At 43.4% G+C, this 22,946-nt stretch overlaps 1 protein-coding gene across 1 annotated transcript in view; it reads left to right on the forward strand.

Moving 5' to 3' along the window:
* Nucleotides 1-22,946, forward strand: part of RBM19 (RNA binding motif protein 19) — a 1,836,515-nt gene that overhangs the window by 1,710,667 nt on the left and 102,902 nt on the right. Inside the window, exon 21 of the mRNA XM_044054094.1 lies at nucleotides 3,012-3,132. Coding sequence (XP_043910029.1) covers nucleotides 3,012-3,132 — 121 coding nt within the window. The remainder of the gene's footprint in view (nucleotides 1-3,011; nucleotides 3,133-22,946) is intronic.

The following is a 22,946-nucleotide window of genomic DNA, read 5'->3' on the forward strand; positions in this document are numbered from 1 at the left end:
TTCAGTGCACACAAGCACTACCACTTATCTCTATACTAAAAAACTAGAGCTGGATTTGCCACTGCAGTTTTGCAGGGCCTACTAGCTTCTCCAAACCCTGTTTAGTACCAACCGCCCAGCCTTAGCTTTGGAATTCAACCCAAGTGTGATGACCGCAACAGTGTAACATGATGAACATAGTACAGTTTTGTACCTACCATAAATGTAGATGTTCCAGTGTTCACAATGCTGCAGTCCAGGTTACCCTCCCACCTTCCCCTCTTCTTACCTGGGTTTTATCTATAGCTCCCTGTTTATACAATCTCTAAGATGTATTTCTATATGGTGTATTTGCTTACAGCTGTAGCTATTGTTTTCTACTTATGTAATTTACTTAGGATTATGTATTGCCTTCCTGTTTGGGGGCACCTGACATCTGGGGCAAGAAAAACTGAAGAAAATGGCGTCCGCTGCCTCTTTTATACCCCTGTCGCACTGACGTCAGGGAAGAAGCAACAGCAACCGACGCCGGACCAAGACTTTGGAACTCGGGCCGACTGCGGGACCGCCTGATGGCAGATAACCCAAGTGTGATGACTGCAGTAGTATGAACACTCGAACATCTACATTTATGGTAGGTACAAAACTGTACTTTTCTGTTAGCATGCATTTTTTGAAGCAGAGGTGTGTGTGAGAGAGAGAGAGCGAGTGAGTGAGTGAGGTGACTACTGGCAGCAGTACCAGTAAATGTTTGCATACCTCTGGACCTTTCAGCTGAAGAAATCTGGATAAGCCTAAAATAAAGGGGGAACAAAGGCTCTAAAACAGAAACAGATTTTAATTATTGCTGTTATAAAATTACAAAGTTGCTTAAGTAAATGATTTGTGTTAGCATGAATTTTCTGAAGGAAATAAAATCTGAAGCGCAAATATATGTAATTATTTAGTAACGTTAATCTCTGCCAACAGACCAAATGATTTAGGAGTAAGTGACAAAAAATAAACACCTGCTTATTTTTTTTTTTTTAAAGTGGTATATTTTGGATGTAAAATGCTTTCTTCGACACCATTAACATATACTACAGCAAGTTTGAAACAATAAGTGGAGGAACTATTGTACATCGAAATATGTTAAAAAATATAGTAATTAAAAGAAAAAAATATATAAGGAAGTAAAACACAACAATTTTATAGACAGACCATTCTCTAAGAGCAGTAACGCCCTCCAGGGTGTGTGTTAATGTATAATTAATGCCCTTTCAGAGGTGTCGAGGCCCTCTGCCTGTGGTGTCAGGCCTCATAACACCCCTGGGCGGGAATAAAGTACACATTAACACACACCCTATCTGGCATTATTGCTTGCATGTTTGCCTCACTTCCAGCAAGCCACGTTGGTCCATAACTCTTAGCAAATGTAGACATGAACATTTTATAGTTTTGGTTTAAAACTGAAATGGGTGTATATGAAGCTGGAGTTGAAGGATCTAGACCCTCTTTTGGTAATACCACCACCACCACTACTTTCTTCAAAGATCCTGGCACATCTCCCCTTTAAAATATTGTTGAACAAAGTGCCTTCAGGTCATTTTTTTTTTTACTCTCTCCCCTCATAACATTGAAATTTCCACAGCACTTACATCTGTTCCTAGAGAGTTTCCTGTTGATTAATTCTGTATCTACATTTTTGTATTTTCTTCCTGCCCCACATATTACTTGTTGAGCTTCATTTTCCTCTAACCTTGGCATAAGAAAGTCTTTCCTAAATATTTCCATTTATGCCTTTTCTTGGCTTCCTCTTTCCACTGTTTATTACTAATTTTCATAAAATTTCATAAATATCTGTAATACCTCTGTAGGATCTCTAGTTATTTTTCCATGACTTCCTAAACAAGTGGGTTATTTTAAATTTTTAAGGGCTTTGTTCTTATGATTCTGCATTTTTATTTGGTTAGGTGCATTTAATAAAATTGCATTCCATTATTGTATTATTTAGTTTAACCTTAAAATGCCTGTGCTAAAATATAAATAATATAGTAAAAATCATGTTATATTGCTACATAACATCACAGTCCTGTGAAGTTGGAAATACTATTGCATGTTTTTGCACTATGTTTTAGAAGCAGTGTTTACACTTAGCTGCTGCTTTTCCCCTCTATCACACCCTGGATGCTGCCCGATCTCTTCACTACCTGTTTCAAGTGGCCACATTTGTTCCACAAGGTGAAAAATAAAGATTCCCAGGATAGGTAAGAGACACTGTGGCCCTTTCAGCCCTGCCCATGTCAGCCATTATGCACCCTCCCCAATTACTGAGAAAAAAGTGAGAGCTGTGTGGCAAAGAGCAGGCCAGCTAGCAGGTCCTGTACAGTGGCCTACTTGTGATACTGCTTCCCCTGTGTGAGATCTGTTAATTCTCACCTGAAGAAAGCATATGCTAGTTCCAAGGCTGCTCTGCGCAAACTTCATAATTGCTTGGAGCTGGGTTTGCTCTTTGGGCTTGTGCTTCTTGGGTGTAACACCCGGTGCTACTACTAGTTGTTGCCCAAGTAATTGGATGCAGCTATCTCTCTCTAGCCCCAGCAAGGATGAGTCATCAGCAGCTGTTCACTGTAAGCCTGCATACCCCATCTCCTCCAGTGCCTGTACCTGTTATAGGGCATGGGTCATCTAGGTCACCGTCTGGGCTGCTTCCCTCTACTGATTTTGACTAATGGGCATATTGTCTGTGAAGAGGTTTGCTTGGAAATGATGCTCAGATGTATTGTATCATGTTTTGTTCATTTGATACATGTTTTAAGCAGTCTGTCAAAAAATACTGTGATTTATTCTAAAATATTTCTTTAATGGTATATGTTATATGTGACAGTAATTTTGTTTTGCAGAACTAGTTTTGCAGTGATATATTCTGTTTAGTGTATAGTCTCAGCTGTGTACTGTTAAAAAGACTTGATTGCATTTGATTGCGAGTCAGAATTCAGTTTAGGCTCTAAAAGTAGCAAGTTTAGTATAACTGTCTTTGTTTATCTTTTCAGAAAGCATTTACAGCGCTGTGCCACAGCACCCATCTGTACGGGAGGAGGCTTGTTCTGGAGTGGGCAGATTCAGAAGAGTCTGTCGAGGCCTTGAGAAGGAAAACTGCAGAGCATTTTCATGGTAACCTATAAGTCTTTGAATAGGAATTTGATGTTTGCGTCTCCATGTAAAGAGGAACGTGAAATGTAAACAATATATATATATATATATATATATATATATATATATATATGTACTGAGTTGTAATTAATTAAAAAATGCACAGCTTAAAACCTGTTTGCATGAGTAAGCTGAAGAACAGCCATTGGTCAGTCAAATGTGCCTTATTTTCTGTGCTCTTGCTTTCCACACCTCGTTTTCTGCCTGTTCTCATGAAAATCTCTGTTAACCTACACTATACCATTTGCTCCAGATGGGGTTTTAACTGCATTCTTATTAAAACATACTTTAACTGAGTGTTGAATCTTCTTTCCATCTTCTACTTAATGTCCGTTTTCCTGACATCCTTTCCTGTATATCTTTATCCCCCAACTTCACTTCAGTTCACACGTGTCCATATCACTTCTCCGTGCTCCATTTTCCTCCACATTGTTTTCAGTTTTACTTCGTAACACATTCTTTTACTTTTCTGACCAAATTCAAAACCTTCCCTTTTAAGCATTTTTTCTCATTTGGAGAGCTATTTCACACAATTCTTAACTTCCGCTCACTCCAGTCCTAAATTTCTTACGTTGTTGTCTGTGGATCATTAAGGGAATACAATTTTACTAAACAGAAAAGTCTTAGGTTTTAAAACAAAACAAATCCAAAATCAGTCTATAGGGAGACCGCAACCACAACTGTTTAACGTCAGTAAAAACCAATACGTTTTCGTCAGTGATATTCCCTGACTCCCTCAGATAAGTGAGGAAGTCAGGGAATATCACTGACGAAAACGTTGTATTGGTGGTATCTGAGGAAGTCAGGGAATGTCACTGATGAAAATGTATTGGTTTTTACTGACGTTAATTAAACAGTTGTCGTTGCGGTCTCCCTATAGACTGATTTTGGATTTGTTTTGTTTTCATTCATCAGTAGAGCCTCTGGTTTTGCTTCTAGGTTTTAAAACAAGCTTCTTGCATTAGTCAGAACTAGCTATTCTGTGATGACAATAAATATATACCTAACTGATATGTTAGCATGAAACTTTAACAAACGGACATCAGATGTATTAGGATTACATTTTAAACTGTTAAATGCTATCGGTGTCAAAAAGCATATTAAGAGAATGCCCTTAATCTCTCTATAGTACCTCACTTCTGATATTGATGCCATCCCGGATGAGGTCTTTTTAATGATACAAAAAAAGCAGTCCTAAATTGACAATTTCATAATAGGGTAGCCACCTTTTCAAATGAACAATGTGTGGCAATTTTTATGGAGTCAAAAGATTTTTGCAGGACAAACTATACCCCGAAAACTACAATGGACTGGACTTTACTTTTTTGCAAAAATAAAACCTCACTCTTGTAGAGTTTGAGTTGATTCTTTTGATTCTTATAATATTGACAAGTTTCAGATACACAATCATTTTTATGGAATTATTTGAGGAAACTTGGGAATGTACATTTTGTCCTAAAGCTTCCGGATATTTGCCTTTTTTTTTTTTTTTTGTTTCTTTTAGATTCAAATGCCCAAAATAGGGGCTGTCCTGAGTAAAAAGGAACAGTTGGTAATCAGATAACATAACCACCTCACAAAATTGCTTTGTCAGCCAGGTTAAAAATTGTATGATGATTCACTTTTTACTATTTACTTTTACTATTTACAGGTCCCATAGAAATGAATGGGACGTTGGATGCAATTGGATGCACTTTAATGGCTCTGTTCTGTACTTTACCCACACACTTTTTTCCACAAAGGACACTGGTCAGCTTTGCTTATATAACAAGGACAGACTCATTTTGCTTAAACTTGACATCTCAGAAATGCACCATAAGCTGTTGGATACTGAAAGTTGTTCCTTTCCCAGATGCATTGGATTGTCTCACTGTAATCAGATCTGGAAAAAAATAAACCGAATAATGTTTTTCCTTATGTCCAGTACATCACTGGATCGTGTTGCCACTGTATTACGTGAAACCTGTGTCTGTGAATTCTTCGAGTCCCCAAGTTACTGTAAACCCTTATAGACTGCAGCATAGTCATACATGAATGTTTGCAATTCTGTGTGTTAAACAGTTTTCTGCTGATACTCTGTCTTGTTTTCCAGTATAATCACTTTTTTGTTTTTTTCTTTTCTGGTTGTTGGGTGGACGGCGGGTAACACTGGTAGCACTTTGGTTTGTGCATGGCACAGGCACCTATCAGACTGGCAGTGTTGGGCTCAGTACCTCAAGACAAATCAAATATCTTATCAGTGGTGTCTTGTTAACAAGAAGAAAATGTTCATCCTTGGTTGTGATGTACTGTGTTTATGCTAGGAGTTGCTCTCCAAAAATCTCCAAACAAAGCATAGACTTTAACCCCCTGTTCCAGTCTCTCTTTATTATTCTGACATACTGTTACATATTTAGTTACATTGCTTATTTGCTAAAATGTGTGACTGTTTTAGCAGGAAGTATCTCAGTCCATTCTTTTAATTTTTTTTTTCATTCAGCAACTTTCCCACATAATTACTTTGCAGATAATATATGTGAAGCTGGTTTAAACATGTCTTAAAAAAATAGTCATTTTTATTTAGGTTGTTTTAAATCTAACCCACTTTTTTCTCTCCCAGCCATTTCCCCCACCTGACCTGTGTTTAGCCCTTGAATGTGATATGGTTTATTTGCCCACCCAGATCTGAATTCCCCTAGTTGCTGCTTTCTGGACAGTCCCTGATATGACGTTGGTGAGTGAGATCCCTGACTCTTTGGAAACTCTACCATCTAAAAAAAAACAATGCTTAGAGCCTAGGATAGAGGGGCAGATGAGGAACCAGGAGCCATTATTAATTCAATGGCTGAACAAAATCCCTAAATATGGGATCAGCTTCTGCAGTGATGTCAAATATTGCCTTATGCGCACATCTGCCCACCAAGCACTAGACATCTTAACTGCCCCTTAGAGCGATGTCATGTGAGGTTCCCGATGTAGACCAGAGGTAGTGCAGGCAGCAAAATTCCCCAAAGCCTCTTCACCACTGGGAACGGAGAGCTAACTATCAGTTGCTTCATTCTACCCATTAGCCTACCCTCACCCAGCCAGACTTACCAGCCACCTAACCCTTTTCTTGAAATTGAGCTGCTGGTATCAGATGAATTCCCTGCCTCTACGTTAGTGGACTGAATCCGCAACCACTTCGGCACATCAGCTGTAATTCTGTGTATAGATCTAGCAGCTGATACTCCTCATGTCGTACACCTTTGCCTTTTTTTTGTCTCGTTTAGGTGCATTTATACAGTAACATAGTAAAATAATTTAAAATAATTTTTGTGTGGCTTTGTTTAAACAAATGCAGTACACTCACATAGTGCAATTTTCTATGTTTTTTTTTGTCTTGTACAATATATTTTTAATAAGTAACAGACATCTGTTGCACCTCTGTACTTGCTCAAGTAAGCCTTGGCCTTTTAAAATGCTTAATTTTGTTTTAAGTGTCAAAGATGAGGAGGTGCCAGTGTGTTACATAGGAACAACAAACAATTCACATCTCTGTTCATCATAGCTATGAGATTGTTCATGAAAATATCACTTGCAAATATAATATTTATATGTTAAAAATCTTCCACAGATGTGTGCATTATGTTTGTGTAATGACAGACCGCTTGTTATTTGGAGCCTTTCTGTAGGGCTCACAGATGTTACAAGTTCTGCTAACTCCCGTATACTGACTTAAAATCAATGTGAGAAAAGTGGTGGTGGTATAAATTTATGGTATCTGACAGGGAGGGATAATTTTAAAACACCTGTGCAGTTAAGTATCTTATCTGAAAGAAGTGTTAAATAAAAGCATGGCCGTGTTAAACTAGCATGTTTCTGATAGTTGCTGTATATCATTAATGACATATGACACATATATGAGAGTATTTGCACTACTCTTTTGTAGAGAACCACAATTAAGTCAAAATATGTTGACTGCAAATGTGTCTAGTAAAGAGTATTTTGCCGAATCACTGTTTAAGTAAACGTTTATGGGAATATTAATTAGGATGGTTAGTTTGACTGGGAAGGGAGTCATTAATAGCATCAGAGAATTTAGTAGTGGTGCTGACATCCTTATTGAATTTTGTGGTGGGGAGGAGGACACAGCAGCATAAATGCCAGAAAGGCCTTTACAGAGACTGAACATTTTAGTGTCTTCCTTTCTGTTACGTGCATGCTGTAGGAGAAGCTGGTAACTTTTGATCATGTTTAGAGCAGCTGTGCAAGCCTTGAGTTACTCGAGTTGTTACACAATAAGAAAGTACATGATGGCAAGAAGTAGGAGAGACAACTCAGATGAGCAGAGACATGGATCTTAAGAGACAGACTGTGCAGACTCCTAGTCCCCCCCAAAACGCACACACAGACACACTTTGTGAATGATTTGTGAATAATTACTGGCAAATATTTTAAATGTAGATAGAAATGTATTAATCTTCTTTCCATTCATCACTGATGCGTTCGGTTCCAAGCCAGCCTCTTTATCAAGCTTGCACCAGCCAAAAAAACTCTCGAGCTAGGTCTCTACCCAGAATGCCCTTCTCCCTGTTACCTCAGATCTAGTTTGGTGCGTAGCCATAAAGCCGCGTTTCAGTCAAGCTCTCAGCTAAATGGAACTTTGATATTTGTGTGAAAGTTTTTCTGAATCTTCATATTTTATTGAGCGATTAGTTTTTCTAGTGTTTTATTCTGTCTGATCTTACTTTTTTCTTCTCTACTCTACCCGTTTTACCATTGGTAAAATTTTTAAGTACCATTGTTGGTACAGCCTTTCCTCCTTTACCCTTGTGGTATTCCTTCAATACCATTGCTGGTATTGTCTTTTCTGTTTCACCTTTTGGCTTTGGTTTTTAGTAAGGTGTGTTCTTTCTTCTCTACACACCTGTATTGATAATTGTGACTTCTTTGAACGTTGTTTGACTAACTGGATCATACTGTTGGCCTGTAGTGTTTCATTCTAAACATGTCTGATAAGAAGAGTACTTCAGGTTTTAAGCATTGTGCTTCATGTAACGGCAATTTACCTAATAGTGATTCTCACGATGACCGTGTGTACTGTTTGGGAGTGCCCCACCTTTCGGTGCAGCCTCCATGTGACATTTGTCAAGAGTTTCAGTCAAAGCACTCTTAATGAGCTCAAAAATAAACTGATTCTGAAGGGGTTACTCAAAGCTTCCTTTTCAGAGGCCATTTCTGCAATGGCAGTCTCAACCCCTCCTACTAAAGACAAAAAGAGGTCCCACTCGGTTCCCTCCTCACCATCGGGTGATCAGGGCAAGCCTGTAAAATCTAAGGTCCCAAAGTTGTCTTCGGAGCATAAATTTGCCTCTATGGCTCCGTCTTCCTTAGTTCCGAGCATCTTGAAAATTTCAATACCGGTGCCAGTTCCGGCACCAATTATAGACCTTACTATGCCTATTTTGACTTCAGCACCTGCGGACACTTTGGCTCAGAGCACACCTTTGACAACTTCATTAGCTACCATTTTGGCTCCGAGTGCCACTTCGGCACCAAGTGTTGTACCGACTTCACTAAAATTGACCCCTCTACTACCGGTCCCGAAACTTGACACCTCTGTGCCAGTAGAACTTGCACCGCGGACCCGATATTCCCCTTCCGTAGATCCGTTTCTGGGCCAAGTGTATAGCCCTTTCATTGAACGTCTTGACTCTCCATCCGGAGTATCCAGTAGATCCACCAGGAGCCTGTCTGAACACTCTGGCGCCTCATTGGCCCGCTTCAAAAGGAACCTTGATGATTGGATGGGAGATAGGAAATTCACCCCGGGGATCATGTCAGTCATCCTGCTAGACAGGGGCCTGGAGAAGTAAATATTGTATGAAGAAATATCCAGGGAATTGTTATGGCTAGGCTTGCATAGGCCCTAGGGCCGACAGCCTAGTACCAACCTATGAACCTATGTTGTGTCTTGTGGACCAGCTGTTAGCCAGGGGGATACCCACACTTTCTAAGGCCCATCCACCTGCAGGATTTGGGTTGACTTATCAAAGGACTCCATCTTACACTCCTTCGACCATTCCGGTTCTGTAGCCCTCTGCTCCGACATCCTTCTTGGAACCCACCACCTCAGCACCTACAGTGCATCTCACTCCGGCTCCGAGTTTACCCCTTTGGTCTTCGGTTCCTGCGGAACCAGTCCTACCTCAATCTGGGGATTGGGGGGAACGGGCATTTCGACCCGTGGCATGGAGCAGTCTTTCTCCTCTGTTCCATCCTCGGTGCCGAAAGCCGCGTCCGTACCAATCCTGCTTGGGGCTCCACCCATGGGGGCAGGCTCATCGGAGTGGGGTGTGACCCCGGTTCCGAGGTTGTCTTTCTTGGTTCTGGGCTCCCATCCCTCTTCGGGCTGGCCTGCCTTCCACGTGATGGAGAGGGCTCTTGCTTCTGGCAGCACTCCTTTGATGTTGGAACCCCAGTTTTCACCCCCTGAGCTACAGCTGTCACAGACCACCTCCCCGGGACACCAAAGGGCCCTTGCTTCTGGCAGCACTCCTTTGATGTTGGAACCCCAGTTTTCACCCCCTGAGCTACAGCTGTCACAGACCACCTCCCCGGGGCACCGAGCAGAAAAGCCGCAGGACACATCTGTTTAGGGTATCCGCTCTTCCAAGTCCTCCTCAGAGACCCCCACTGAGGAGACCCCTCGGAAGAGGACATGCAAGAGGAAGCACGTGGACCCACCCAAGGAGTCCTTAACTGAAGACACGGATTACGATGATGGTGAAGGGTCCTCTCGGTCACCTCCTGATGTCTCCTTTAGAGACATCCTGGAATTACTTAAGCAGAGAGGTGACTGGAAGCCCTACAACCCTTTGTCTTAAGGAGTCCATGTTCCTGCAGGCTTTCCGTGCTCGGCCTTCTACCTCTTGGGTGACCCCACCTGCCTAGGAACTCATCCAGCTCGTTGTACACCATGCTTAGAAGAACCCTGATTCCATTGAGGTGATCCTCGGAAACCAGATAAAATTCTTTCCCCTCCCGAGGAGAACCCCCATTGGTCCAAAGCGTTACCAGTCGATGCTATGCTGGTGGCGACAGCCACGAAGAAGTTTAGCTGAGGAAAGTCCCGCTGTCCATCTGCCCAACAGGGAGTTCCAGACAGTGGACAGACTTGGGAAGTGTGTTTTTGCATCAGGAACCTTTGCCATATGGTCCCTGAACTATTTGCCACATTTTACGAGGTTTCATAGAGACTTGATCTCCAAACTCTCTGGGACACTCGCAGGGCAGTTGTCTGATGAGGTCAGGGACAAAATGGCCTCGCAGCTTTCAACCCCAGAATCTATATCCAACTTGTCCATGAGGTTGCTTTCACATGCAACCAAAGGAGTGGCTAGAGCAGCAGGTTCAGGCATTCTCATGAGGCGTCATGCCTGGATGCACATTTGTGACCTCGCCGACCCCTTCAAGTCTTCCTTTCTAAATGCTCCCATCGAAGGTTCATCCCTTTTTGGCTCCAAAGTAAAGGACACGCTAGCCAGGTGCGAGCAAGATGGAAAGACCCTGTCTGCCATAGGCCTATGGTTTTCATTCCTCAACATACCTTCTCCAGGAATCAGAGGAGTAGGAAAATGTGGCACAAAAAATCTCAGGGTCCTTTCCATGCTGCACGTGGTGATGATACCCTCAGGGGCAGAGGGGGTAACAATGCCGGAATACACTCGTGCCGAGGCAGAGGGGGGGTCCTCTTAACCAAGGCTCCAGGAACTCCTTCTCTGGACAGCCTTATCAGCGCTCCTGAGGAGCAGCCTGATTGCTTACCTCTGAAAGCAGTCAGGGGTAATTTCTCTCTGCACCAAGTTGCCTGGCAATCCATTACCACCGATCGTTGGGTGCAGAGTATCATCACTAGAGGTTACACCATTCCCCTTTCTTGTCAGCCAAACCTTCCAAGAAAACTTCCCAACATTCCACCCAGTCAAAGGGAAGAAGCAGCTTCAGAGATAATAAAGTTGTCTCAAAAAAAGAGTCATCCAACCAGTGCCACCAGACCAACACCGATCCGGATTCTACTCAAGAGTCTTTTTAGTGGCAAAAAAGACAGGGGATAGGAGACCCATTTTGGATCTCAGCAGCTTAAACAAGTCTATCACCCAAACCAAATTCTGGATGGTCATGGTTCAGTCCATTCTCCCTTTTTTAAGGGAAGGCGATTGGATGTGCTCGATAAATCTCTGGGATGCGTATTACCACATCAAAATGGACCAAAACTCCAGCAGTCTGCTTCGCTTCTGGTTAGGAGCCAGTCATTATCATTTTCGTACCCTGCTGTTCGGTGTCTCTGCAGTCCCCAGAGTGTTCATGAATTGCATGGCAGTGGTCACAGCTCACTTGAGACTACAAGGATACCTGGTGTTTCCATATTTGGATGACTGGCTCCTCACCGCCCCCACCAACCGTCTTCTGGTAACAACACTGCATTATACTCTCTCTCTGGCAAAATTGTTAGGAATAACGATGCATTGGGAGAAGTCAAACCTTACTCCTACACAATGAATAGAGTTCGTTAAAGTAGTGTTCAGTACTCAGTCCTGTCTAGTATCACTTCCAATTCACAGACTCTGCCATTTGAGGCTTCAGCTCCAAGTGATACTCTCTCAAACAATAGTCTCAGCAAGAGAAGTTCTTCAGGCCCTAGGTTCTATGGCAGCTTCGATAGTGCCTTTAGCAAAGCTACATATGCAGATCCTTCAATGGCTCCTCCTTTGTCAATGGTTTCCAAACTATCACCCCCTTTATTACCAGATTCGAATAACCATCTCCTGAAAACAGAACCTCCTTTGGTGGATGAGGTCAGACGTAGAACTTTGGAGTCGCCCATTCCAATCACCTCAGCCCAGAGTCATCGTGAGCAAGGATGCTTCCCTGATCGGGTGGGGGGGACCATTTCCAGGGGAAGACCATCCAAGGCACATAGTCCACCTCAGAGGCCCACCTGCATCAGTGTTCTGGAACTGAGAGCTGTGCTATTAGTGTTGCAGGCCTTTCATTCGGCTCTCCCTTCTGGGACAATTGCGATTCAGTCAGACAATATGTCAGTGGTCTGGTATATCAACAAACAAGGAGGAACCAAGTCCTACCCCTTATGTCGAGAAACCATGAGAATTTGGCAGTGGGCAATAGCTTCCAACCACTTGTTGATAGTAACACATATCCCAGGGAGCTCCAACATGATTGCGGGCAAAAGTGAGCAGATGCGTCCTCATGCCTCATGAGTGGTCTCTCAACCCCGAGGTGGTGACAGATCTTCAGCCACTGGGTCCAGCCTTGTTGCAACCTCTTCACCTCCCCATCGAACAAGTGCAGCAGCTGTTTTGCCCTACTTCCCCCATAGGGGGAGTCACCTAGGGATGCTCTAATCCACGATTGGCCCATGGGACTTCTTTATGCTTATCCTCCCATTCCCCTGATTCCACAGTTTCTCAAGAAAGCTCTTCAGTTGAGATGCAAGGTGATCCTCATAGCTCCATTCTGGCCTTGAAAAGTTTGGTTCCCCTTTCTTCAGCCTCAACTAATATACCCTCCATGGATTCTGGACCCTTTACCAGATCTAATTACTCACCCCCAAGTGTTGAGTCCCCCAAATCTGTCCAGTCTCAAGCTGGCTGCTTGGTTTCTCCACTTCCATTTGTTGCCAGGCAAGCAAATATCTCCTCGTCTGTTTGAGACATCATTCTGGCCTCTCATAAACCATCCACCCGAAAACTATATCAGGATAAATGGAAAAGATTCTCCATCTGGTCTAAGGATAACAGGCTAAGCCCTTATTTGGCTTCAGTAACTGCGGTGCTTCAATACCTGACTACGTTTTTTGATAATGGAGTCTCTGCCTCTACTGTATGAGTACACCTAGTGGCAATTTTTAATTTCCACAATGGTATAGATGGAACTCCTATTATCTCTCTACGCCTTTGGAAGGCCTTCCTCAAGGGAACCTCTCATATCAGGCCTCCTGTCAGATAGCCTGTGGAACCACGGAACCTCACTTTAGTCCTTCAGTCTTTGACTCAAAAACATTTTGAACCTGCTGCGAAGTGTGACCTAAAGTTTTTGTCTTGGAAAACCCTGTTTCTAGTAGCCATCACGTCTGCCAGAAGGGTCTCATAGCTACAGGCATTGTGTATCAAGAGGCCCTATCTTGTCTTTCATAAAGGCAGAGTATCACTTCAGATGAATTCATCCTTCCTTCCCAAAGTTGTTTCTGAATTCTCCATAAACCAGACCATTGATTTACCTGTGTTCTTTCTGAATTTTTCCAACAGAGGAGAGTACTGCCTTCACTCGGGTCTATATTATAAAGTCGACCACTTACTTCATTGAATACCTAAACGTCGACCCTTCTTCATCAAACCGCATAAACACTGAACGCCCTAAACTGCGAAATTTAAAAAGTCAAACTGTTATACTTGTCCCACCCCACCGCCTGCTACATATTACCTACACAAACAAACTAAATAAACCACATACATACACTAACCAAAACCCGACTTCTAATGCTAAACTAAGCCCTATTTCTAACCTTACATTAAATATTACATATACCACCATGTATGCACTTAACCCGCACCCTAACCCTAATGTTCATAACTATCGCACACTTACCTTACAGAGCTATACCGCAGAAGGCCAACCATGACAATTCAACGTTTCTGCTTTCGCTCTGCTGGTCAATCGATGTTTTCGCGGTTCGACGAAGACTGGCCGACGTTTAGGCATTTGGGTAAGTAAGCAGTTGACTTTATAATATAGACCCCTTCACTCCTTAGATGTACATAAACAATTGAGATTTTACCTAGACAGGACCAAATCTGTCCGTAAATCCGAACAGCTTTTCATCTCTTTTTCTGGGCCCAGAATGGGAGAGGCTGATGTTCTTTGTGTTTCACTGTTGCAGTCCTCACATTTGGGTTATCCCTGCCAGGGTAGCCCTCGACCAGAGGCTTAGTATTTCTGCGTCACTTCAGGACTTGACGTCAGGTCGTCAGTAGTGTAAAGTAAGGCAGCCAGTGCCATTACATCAGTCTTTCTTGCCGAGGAACCCCAAGCAGAAGCAGTTCGCATGAGTGCTGGTCAGCCGCTATCTGAGTTTCGTCTTCCGAATTGAAGCTGAAGTCTTCTAAAGCTAAGTACCCTATTGGGCTTCTTTTTTTCTTGCTCTAACCGATGTCAGAAAAAGTTAAAAGTTGTCTCACCTGTGGAAAGCAAATACCACACCGAGACTTTCATTCTTACTGCGTCACTTGCTTAGGCCCAGACCATGACGTCCCTCGCTGTCGCTTTTGTGCTTTGTTCAATGCCAGAACTATACATCATCTGGCCCTTATTGTAGCTAGATATTTTTGCTCACATTCTTCAAATCCCAAAATGGCTTCAGTAAGCCATCCGACAGAAGATCTTCTGAAAAAACATAAGGATAAAGACAGAGACAGACTGCACAGGTCCAAACCTACAGACGACGCTTCCATTAAGCTTAGTCATCAGTTCTCCGGTCCTCAGTGAGGTGCTTTTGCAGCCCCTGATGCCCACTTCTGTGGATTTGCAGGTCGGTACCGAGACCCTTTCGGAGTCCGGTATGCCACAAAACTCTTCAACTAAGGATCTTGTGGTTGTCTCTACGTTGCATGGGTCCGGAGCCACTGAGCAGGCGCCGGCATCCGAGGACACAAACCAATGACTTCTTTCATGTCTGCCGTTCTTTCAAAAACTACTGAGTTTCTAAAGCCCAGGGTACAAACCGCACCCAAGAAACTAACGACCCAATCACAGATAACTGCTTCCTTGCCTCAGTCTCAAATGCTTAAAATGACAGAAGACCTTATAATGCTGATCAGGGGAAGCCAAGCTACCCCTTCCAAAAGAAAAACAGATCTGTCCCTAGTAGTTTTATCTGAACAGGAGTCTGATGACTCTGATGCATCTGAATATGAAGGCATGCAACCCCTCTCTGCTTATGAGGATTCTGATGCAGAGGAATCCATTCCTTCAGCCTCACCACCTGAGGATTTTTCCTTTGGGGAAACCCTTCATACTTTAAGGGAGCATTTCCAATGGGAATGTCAGACTACCCTCACGTCTAAAGAGACTCAGAGAATTCTTAGATCTTCCACAGTACATACCCCTGGCCATTCCTCCTGTCCTGGATGTTGTGGATGATGTTTTCATGGAATCTAGTTTGACTCCTGACACACTCCCTGCTGCTCCATGAAATCCTGACTGGTATTAGAGTCCCTGACTCACACAAATTTCCTTTCAGAAATCCTACTGCTGACCCAGCGATTATTTCTCAAGGGCCTAAAGGCATTAAAGCAACTTCTGCTAAGAATCCCACCCCCTCAGATAGGGATTCCCAACCGCTAGACAGATGGGGTAAAAAAGTATACACCTCTGCTACTCTTGCTATCGGAGCACTAAATTGTCAGTTCCATATGCTAAAATTTCAGCAACATGCCATGTAATTCCTCAAACAAAAAATATCATCCTTTCCTGCTTGTGCAGAAAATAGAGTTACAAGAGTTAATGCATTCTGCAAGCCAAGTAACTAAGCACACCTTACACTATGGTTTTGACGCCCTAGAAGCTTCTTGCAGGGCAGCTGTCACTGGTTCTGTCCTTAGAAGGCATGCTTGGCTTAAGAAACAGCCCTTGCCAGACCATGTCAAATCTAAATTATTGGATGCACCCTTGCACAAGACAACATATTTGGCACCAAGGCAGTGGAGGTCTTAAAAAAATATGGAAGAAAAAGCTAAATCTATGCAGACAGTTAAGGATTTCCTACAGGTCCAGCCACCCAGGTTCAGTAGGCATTGCCCCTCCAGACACTGGTCCTTTCCTACCCCCTCCAAGTCAGTTCAACCCAGACCCCAGGGAGGCAGACCCCCGTCCCCAGACAGCAGCCACAGGGAATGCAGAAATCAAAGCAATGGAGTTCCTCCACTTCAAAACCAGGTCATGCTAAGCCACCCCCTCATGGTAAGAACTCACAATGACTCTCCTCCGCCACCCCCTCCCTCTGCCCACCTGCACTTGCCCCTAGGAGGAAAACTCTCCTTCCACGCAAGCACCTGGGCCACCATTACCAATGACTGCTGGGTCCTCAGCATAGGGTCCCAGGGATACAAATTTTCTTTCTACACACTCCCAACCCCAAAAGGGTTCCCAGATCTTCCACCAAACCAGTGGGCAGAGGCGAAAAAGTAAGTCCTTTCCCTGCTCTCTGAGGGCAATAGAGCAAGTTCCTGCAGAACAGATAGGCCAAGGTTTCTACTCCAGACTTTTTCTGGTACCCAGAAAAAAGGGTACCTGGCACCCCATCCCCGATCTATCCATTCTAAACACCTTCCTGGTGATACCAAAATTCAAAATGCTCACCCTCCAGCAACTACTACCTATGCTCTCCAAGAATGCTTGGCTAGCCCTCCTAGACCTAAAATAGGCCTACCTCCACATTCCTATCAGGAAATAATGCAGGAAATATCTACGTTTCAGGGTTCTCTCCACTTCCCTTTGGCTTATCTACTGCTCCCAGAGTTTTCACAAAATGTCTGGCTCCCGCCATGGCCTTTTGCAGACAAAAAATATACAAATTTACCCATACTTAGACGACTGCCTAATCCAGGCTGACAGGAAAAGCTGCTTAAGCACCTGGACTTTGTAAAGTCCCTACTGACCTCCCTAGGGTACACTATCAACAAAAAGAAATCCAAACTAGTACCCACCAAAAGGATTATATTCCTGGTAGAAAGCCTGGACACAGCATCCCAGATGGCATTCCTTACACCAGAAAAGCAAACTTACCTGACAGCCTACTTCTCTCAACTAGCCATCCAGACCCCAGTTATCCGCAAGGAAAATCCTGCAAGCTCTGTGGTTCATGGCATCTTGCATTCTACTCATTCTATATGCCAGACTACATATGAGGAAACTTCAGTGGTACCTAAAAAGCCTTTGGTGTCAACACTGTCAAGACCTGGAAACTCTTATACCAACGAGACCTTGCCTAAGGAAAGCTTTTCTTTGGTGGGCAGCAGCATGCTCCCACAACAAGGGACTACCTTTCTTACCACCCCACACTGCCCAGACCCTCACCACAGACTCATCAGACTATGCCTGGGGTGCACACCTGGATGGCAGGTGCATACAGGGCCAATGGAGCCCACAGCAAATTCATCTGCACATCAACCAAAGAGAGATGTTAGCTGTCCAGCACGCATTGACAACTTTCACGCCCCCTTCTGTCTCCAGAGGCTCTCCTGATCAAAACAAACACCACTGTGATGTGGTATATCAACAAGCAGGGAGGGACTCACTCCTACCCTCTATGCAGGCTGGCCATGACCCTTTGGCAAACAGCCTCAGCCATGCAGCTACACATGATAGCACAATTCCTGCCAGGCTCTCTAAACTCTCTGGCAGACAGCTTAAGCAGAAACCTTCTGGACCCACATGAGTGGCAGCTAGACCAAAGAACCTTCACCCTAATAACTCAGAAATGGGGCACCCTGAAGGTTGACCTCTTTGCTTCCCACTCCAACCATCAGCTCAGCAAGTTCTGCACCAGGGAGCCTCACTGCAGGGCCTGGGAAGTGAATGACCTATCCTTCCTCTTGGTCAACCTCTCGGTCTATGCATTTCCCCCAATACCAGGGTACTGCTCAAAATAAGGGAGGAAAAACCAAGGACAATTCTGATTGCTCCAGACTGGCCTCACCTGCACAGGTACCCACTGCTGCGCAGCCTGTCCCCACTGTCACCAGGGCATCTCCCTCAGACCCCAACCCTCCTGACCCAGTGGGAAGGAAAATTCATGCATCCCCAATTGCAGACCCTCAATTTGGCAGCCAGGCTTATTCCCTCACCACTGATCTATCTGCCAGTCTCAGTAAACAGGTTCTAGATGTTGTTCGTGAGGCTAGACATCCTAGCACTAGAAAGTCTTATGCTGACAAATGGAAAAGGTTCTGCACCTGGATTCAGGCTAAGGGAGCCGATACAGCACAGCCCTCCCTACCTCTCATCCTGGATTTACCTAGCTGACCTGTTACACAGTGGTCTCTCCTTGTCCTGTATTAAAATGCATGCCTCTGCTATCTCTGCTCATTTCAACACTGAGCACCCACTTTTCTCGCACCCTGTCATCAAACAGTTCCTAAGAGGGTCTAGCAACTTGAGGCCACCCAGAAGAGCACCTACCCCAGCTTGGGACCTAAACTTTGTGTTGGAAAGCTCACCCTGCCCCCTCCCCCCTTTGAACCAGCATCTTCAGCAGATTTAAAGTTTCTCTCCTGGAAGACAGCCTTGCTTCTGGCCATCACTTCAGCCAGAAGAATATCCGAGCTACAAGCACTCATGGCTGTAGAGCCCTTCATTATCTTCCATGTTGACAGGGTGTCCCTCAGGACTAACCTATCCTTCATGCCCAAAGTGGTGTCTAATGTGGCTCTTGACAAATCCATTCATTTGCCCACCTTTTTCCCAAACCCACAAAACAAGGGGGAAAGGATCCTGTACTCTCTAGATCTGCACAGATAGCTCAGATTCTATCTAGACAGGACTAAATCATTCAGAAAGACTGATCAATTGCTAGTCAGTTTGCTGCAGGGGCAGAGGGCAAAGCCATATCCAAATAAACCATTTCCAAATGGATAGCACACTGCATCCATTTCTGTTACAAGCAACATGGGAAACCTCCCCCTAAGGGGGTCAGGACTCTCTCTTCCAGAGCAGCTTCCATCTCTGCAGCTTTCCTCAGAGGAGTCCCCACCAGGGGCATCCTGGAGGCTGCCACATGGAAATCTGTTCACACCTTTACCAAGCATTACCACCTGCCTATCTTCTCCAAATCCAGGGCAGGCTTTGCCACTGCAGTCTTGCAGGGCATCCTAGCCAGCCCTAGTCTCCTTAGCTGCCTCCACCCTTTTCCTCAGCTTTGGGAGTCAACCCAAATGTGATGACTAAAACAGTGAAACACAAAGAACATAGTACAGTTGTGTACACTTACCATATTTACTGTTGCAGTCCTGGTTTCCCTCCCTCTATCCCCCTTTTTTCCTCTCTCTCTCTCCTTACAAGGAACTTTTTGTTATTTACTTTCTACTGCTGGGGTTCTTCCACCATGTCATGGCTCCCACTTGGGGGCTCCTGACAGGACAAGAAAAACTGATGCAATGGCGTTGGCTGCCTTACTTTATACTACTGACAACCTGACGTCAGTCCTGAAGTGACAGCAACTGACGCAGAAATACTAAGCCTCTGCTATTCGGGCCGGCCGAGGGCTACCCTGGCAGGGATAACCCAAATGTGATGACTGCAACAGTGAATACACCCGAACATCTAAATTTATGGTACGTGTACACAACTGTACTTTTCCAATGTTACATTCTCTAAATGGCTAAGGTACTGCATACGCTTCATCTATTCCTGCAGTAATGAACCTATGTCAAAAGTTAAAACTCACTCCACTAGATCTATGGCAACATCTGTAGCTTTCCATTCCAGGGCTTCCATGGATGACATGTGCGCAGCAGCCACTTGGGCTAAGCCTCATACCTTTATCAATCATTACAAATTGGACTTGGTCTCCAGGAATGTTCTTCCATAAGGGCCACCCATGGATCTCAAGGTAGCTTGGGATTCTGTCCCATCAGTGATGAATGGAAAGAAGATTAACAACATCAGGTAAAGAAGTTATGTCTTACCATAATGTTCCATCTGTGTTGTTTATCTTCTTTCATTCATCACTTCCCACCCTCCTTCCCCCTCCAAATGTTCCTGGGGGATGCTTTGGGTCTATGTGGTGTCTTAGGGTTTTTGCGTAGAAGTGGCCTCAGCTTTACTTCTCTTTTTCTAGCAAACTCGATCTGAGGTAACAGGGAGAAGGGCATTCTGGGTAGAGACTTAGCTCGAGATTTTTTTGGGTGGCACAAGCTTGGTAAAGAGGCCGACTCGGTTCCGAGGGCTTGGAACCGAACCCATCAGTGATGAATGAAAGAAGATGAACAACACAGATGGAACGTTATGCCAAGATGGAACGTTATGCCAAGACGCATCTTCTTTTTTTGTTTTATATTTTCAGTTGCCTGGCAGTGGGCAACAAAGGAAAAAATGGAAGTAACAGTTGAACAGCTCTTCAGAAGGGAAATATTGTTTAAACCTTGACTTTGACCAAAGTATCTTATTTATTTTGAGTTCTGCAATGGTTTAAATCTCATATTTTTGTCAGGCAAGAAGGACTGTTGCACTTTATTTGGTTTGTGTATTTTCTGTTCAGTACTGCAGCTACATCGATCTGCACTGTTTGTACTTTGCACATCACAAGGCTGTTTCTTTTTGCTGTATATTTAAAGCATTCTTTTTTAGCTCTTTGGCAATTTGATCTATGGATGAACCATGCTTCTTGTACAAGTGCTTTTTGCATCAAAAACATTTTTTTTAAATATATTTATGTAATTGAAACTCGTATACTTGTCTGGCCTGTCAATCTTTCCTTTCTTAAGGTAAATAATGCACAGAACAGTGTTCAAATAGGGTTTACCATCACTTATTTTTAAGTTGGGATGTTTCTTCTTGAATATGTCACTGTCCACTCACTGTGAAAATTGTAGTGTGCATTCATCTAGCCTAGACATAGGAAACTGTCCAGACATTATAAAGTGTTAAGGACTTTGCAATTTATAATAATAATTAATAGCAATGATGATATTAATAAAGTACAACTGTAGCTGGTTCATGAGTGCAGGGTCGATCCAGAGGATTTATGTGTAAATACAGCATAAAAATGTTTGAAGAAGAAAAAAGTTATGTAATAGAACCAAATCATGCCTAATTCTGTACTGAGAGCACCAAACTATAGAACATTTTTAAAAACCTTGCAAACATTAAGAAAACGACATGCAAGTGTGGTCATCCTGCTTACAATGCATTTGCCTTACAGTGGTCCATTTTCCAGTTGCAGTAGTGTTTATCTTTACTAAAGGGCAAATAACAGGTTATCCTTGCTCATTTCAGATTGTAGCTTATAAAAATGTATAAATTTAAAAATCTAGTGCAATGTAAGATAATGCATTCTTAGAAGAAGAATACGTTAAAATGTTGAAACTGTAAAAGTATGGCATGGAAAACAGGTTGTTTTAATATTGTGATCTTTGTAGGTCATTTAATCTTTCTGCTTAGTCTTTCTAGCATTTGACATGTCATGAAATCAAAAGAGCATTTGAGTAATTTTAATTTTGAAGAAAGTTGCAGTACTGTTACCTTTTGGTTTGAACAACCAGACCTTAAAGCAACTTTCATAGGTTTATACTAGCTAACAAGCACTAAGAGCCTTATAAGCCTAGCTGTGTAACCCAAATGTGAAACATAAATTTGATTTAGATGGCCTCTGTTCATCAGAGGCAGTCGGAATCAGACCAAGGGTGAATTTGTGATTCCCTATTCAAGTTGCTCTTAAATAGGGATAGGTAGGAACTCTGATTCACATAAATGGGGATCCTGTTCCAGAGAATGGGAATTCTTTGAGACACATATCTGTATCTCCAACATGTCCTGTTTGTCACAAGCAAAATTTAGGTCTTTTAATGTAGTTTTTCTGATGCTGTTTGTTTTGTGGATGTGCAAAAGGTTCATCAAAACAGGGATAAGAGATGCCCTATATGCCAGGCAAAGATGACCTCTCCGAAATCTATATGATACCAAGTACAGAGAGAGGGCTTTGAGGAGATCAGCATAGGACATTGTGTTTACTCCCTGTATTCTTTTTGTAAGGAACCTTTGTGGACGTTCCAGTTGCTGCATGTGTCTGTTCAGGTACATACCAAAGGGGACATTATGCTCTATGATGGGTCTGAAGAGGGCCGGGTGCAGTGGTATGATGTCCTGTCTGGGCCTAGATGCCATGCCCTTGCTTATAAGTTGAGCAACGTAGGATTTTCTTACTACTTTGTACACATGTTATTCGAAGGCTAGTTTACTGTCTACATGAGTTCCCAGATCCCTGACTAGTCAACTTTTAAGGGTGTTTTATTGATGATGTAGTTACCCAGGGCAACAGACTTCCCAAAAGGTACTATAATGCATTTATTGGCATTGAGATGTTCATCGTGTTACACTGCTGCAGTCATTACACTTGAGTTATCCTGCCATCAGGCGGTCCCGCAGTCGGCCCGAGTTCCAAAGTCTTGGTCCGGCGTCGGTTGCTGTCGCTTCTTCCCTGACGTCAGTGCGCCAGAGGTATACAAGATGCATCCGATGCCATTTTCTTCAGTTTTTCTTGCCCCAGATGTCAGGTGCCCCCAAGTAGGTAGGCAATACATATTGCTAATCAAAAATATACAGTAAAAACAATACCTTCCGTTACCAGAAAATACACCCCAAAGGTTGTATAGGATAGAAAGGTATAGATAAGTCCAGCTAGTTCAGAGGGGATGGAGGGAGGGTAACCTGGACTGCAGCAGTGTGAACACTCAAACATCTACATTTATGGTAGGTACAAAACTGTACTATGTTCATCGTGTTACACTGCTGCAGTCATTACACTTGGGTAGAATCCCAAAGCTGTGGCTGGTGTATAAAGAGTTAGGATTGGCTATAAGGCCCTGCAGAACTGCAGTGGCAAATCCTGCTCTGGATTTAGAGTAAAGAGGCAGGTGGTAATGCTTGACAAAGGTGTGCACTGAACTCCAAGTTGCAGCCTCCAAATTTTCCTTGGTAGGTACTCCTCTGAGAAAGGCTGTTGAAGTGGCTGTTGCCCT

Source organism: Protopterus annectens, chromosome 13.part0 (genome assembly GCF_019279795.1).
Source record: "Protopterus annectens isolate FY-2018-M chromosome 13.part0, PAN1.0, whole genome shotgun sequence".
NCBI lineage: Eukaryota > Metazoa > Chordata > Ceratodontiformes > Protopteridae > Protopterus > Protopterus annectens.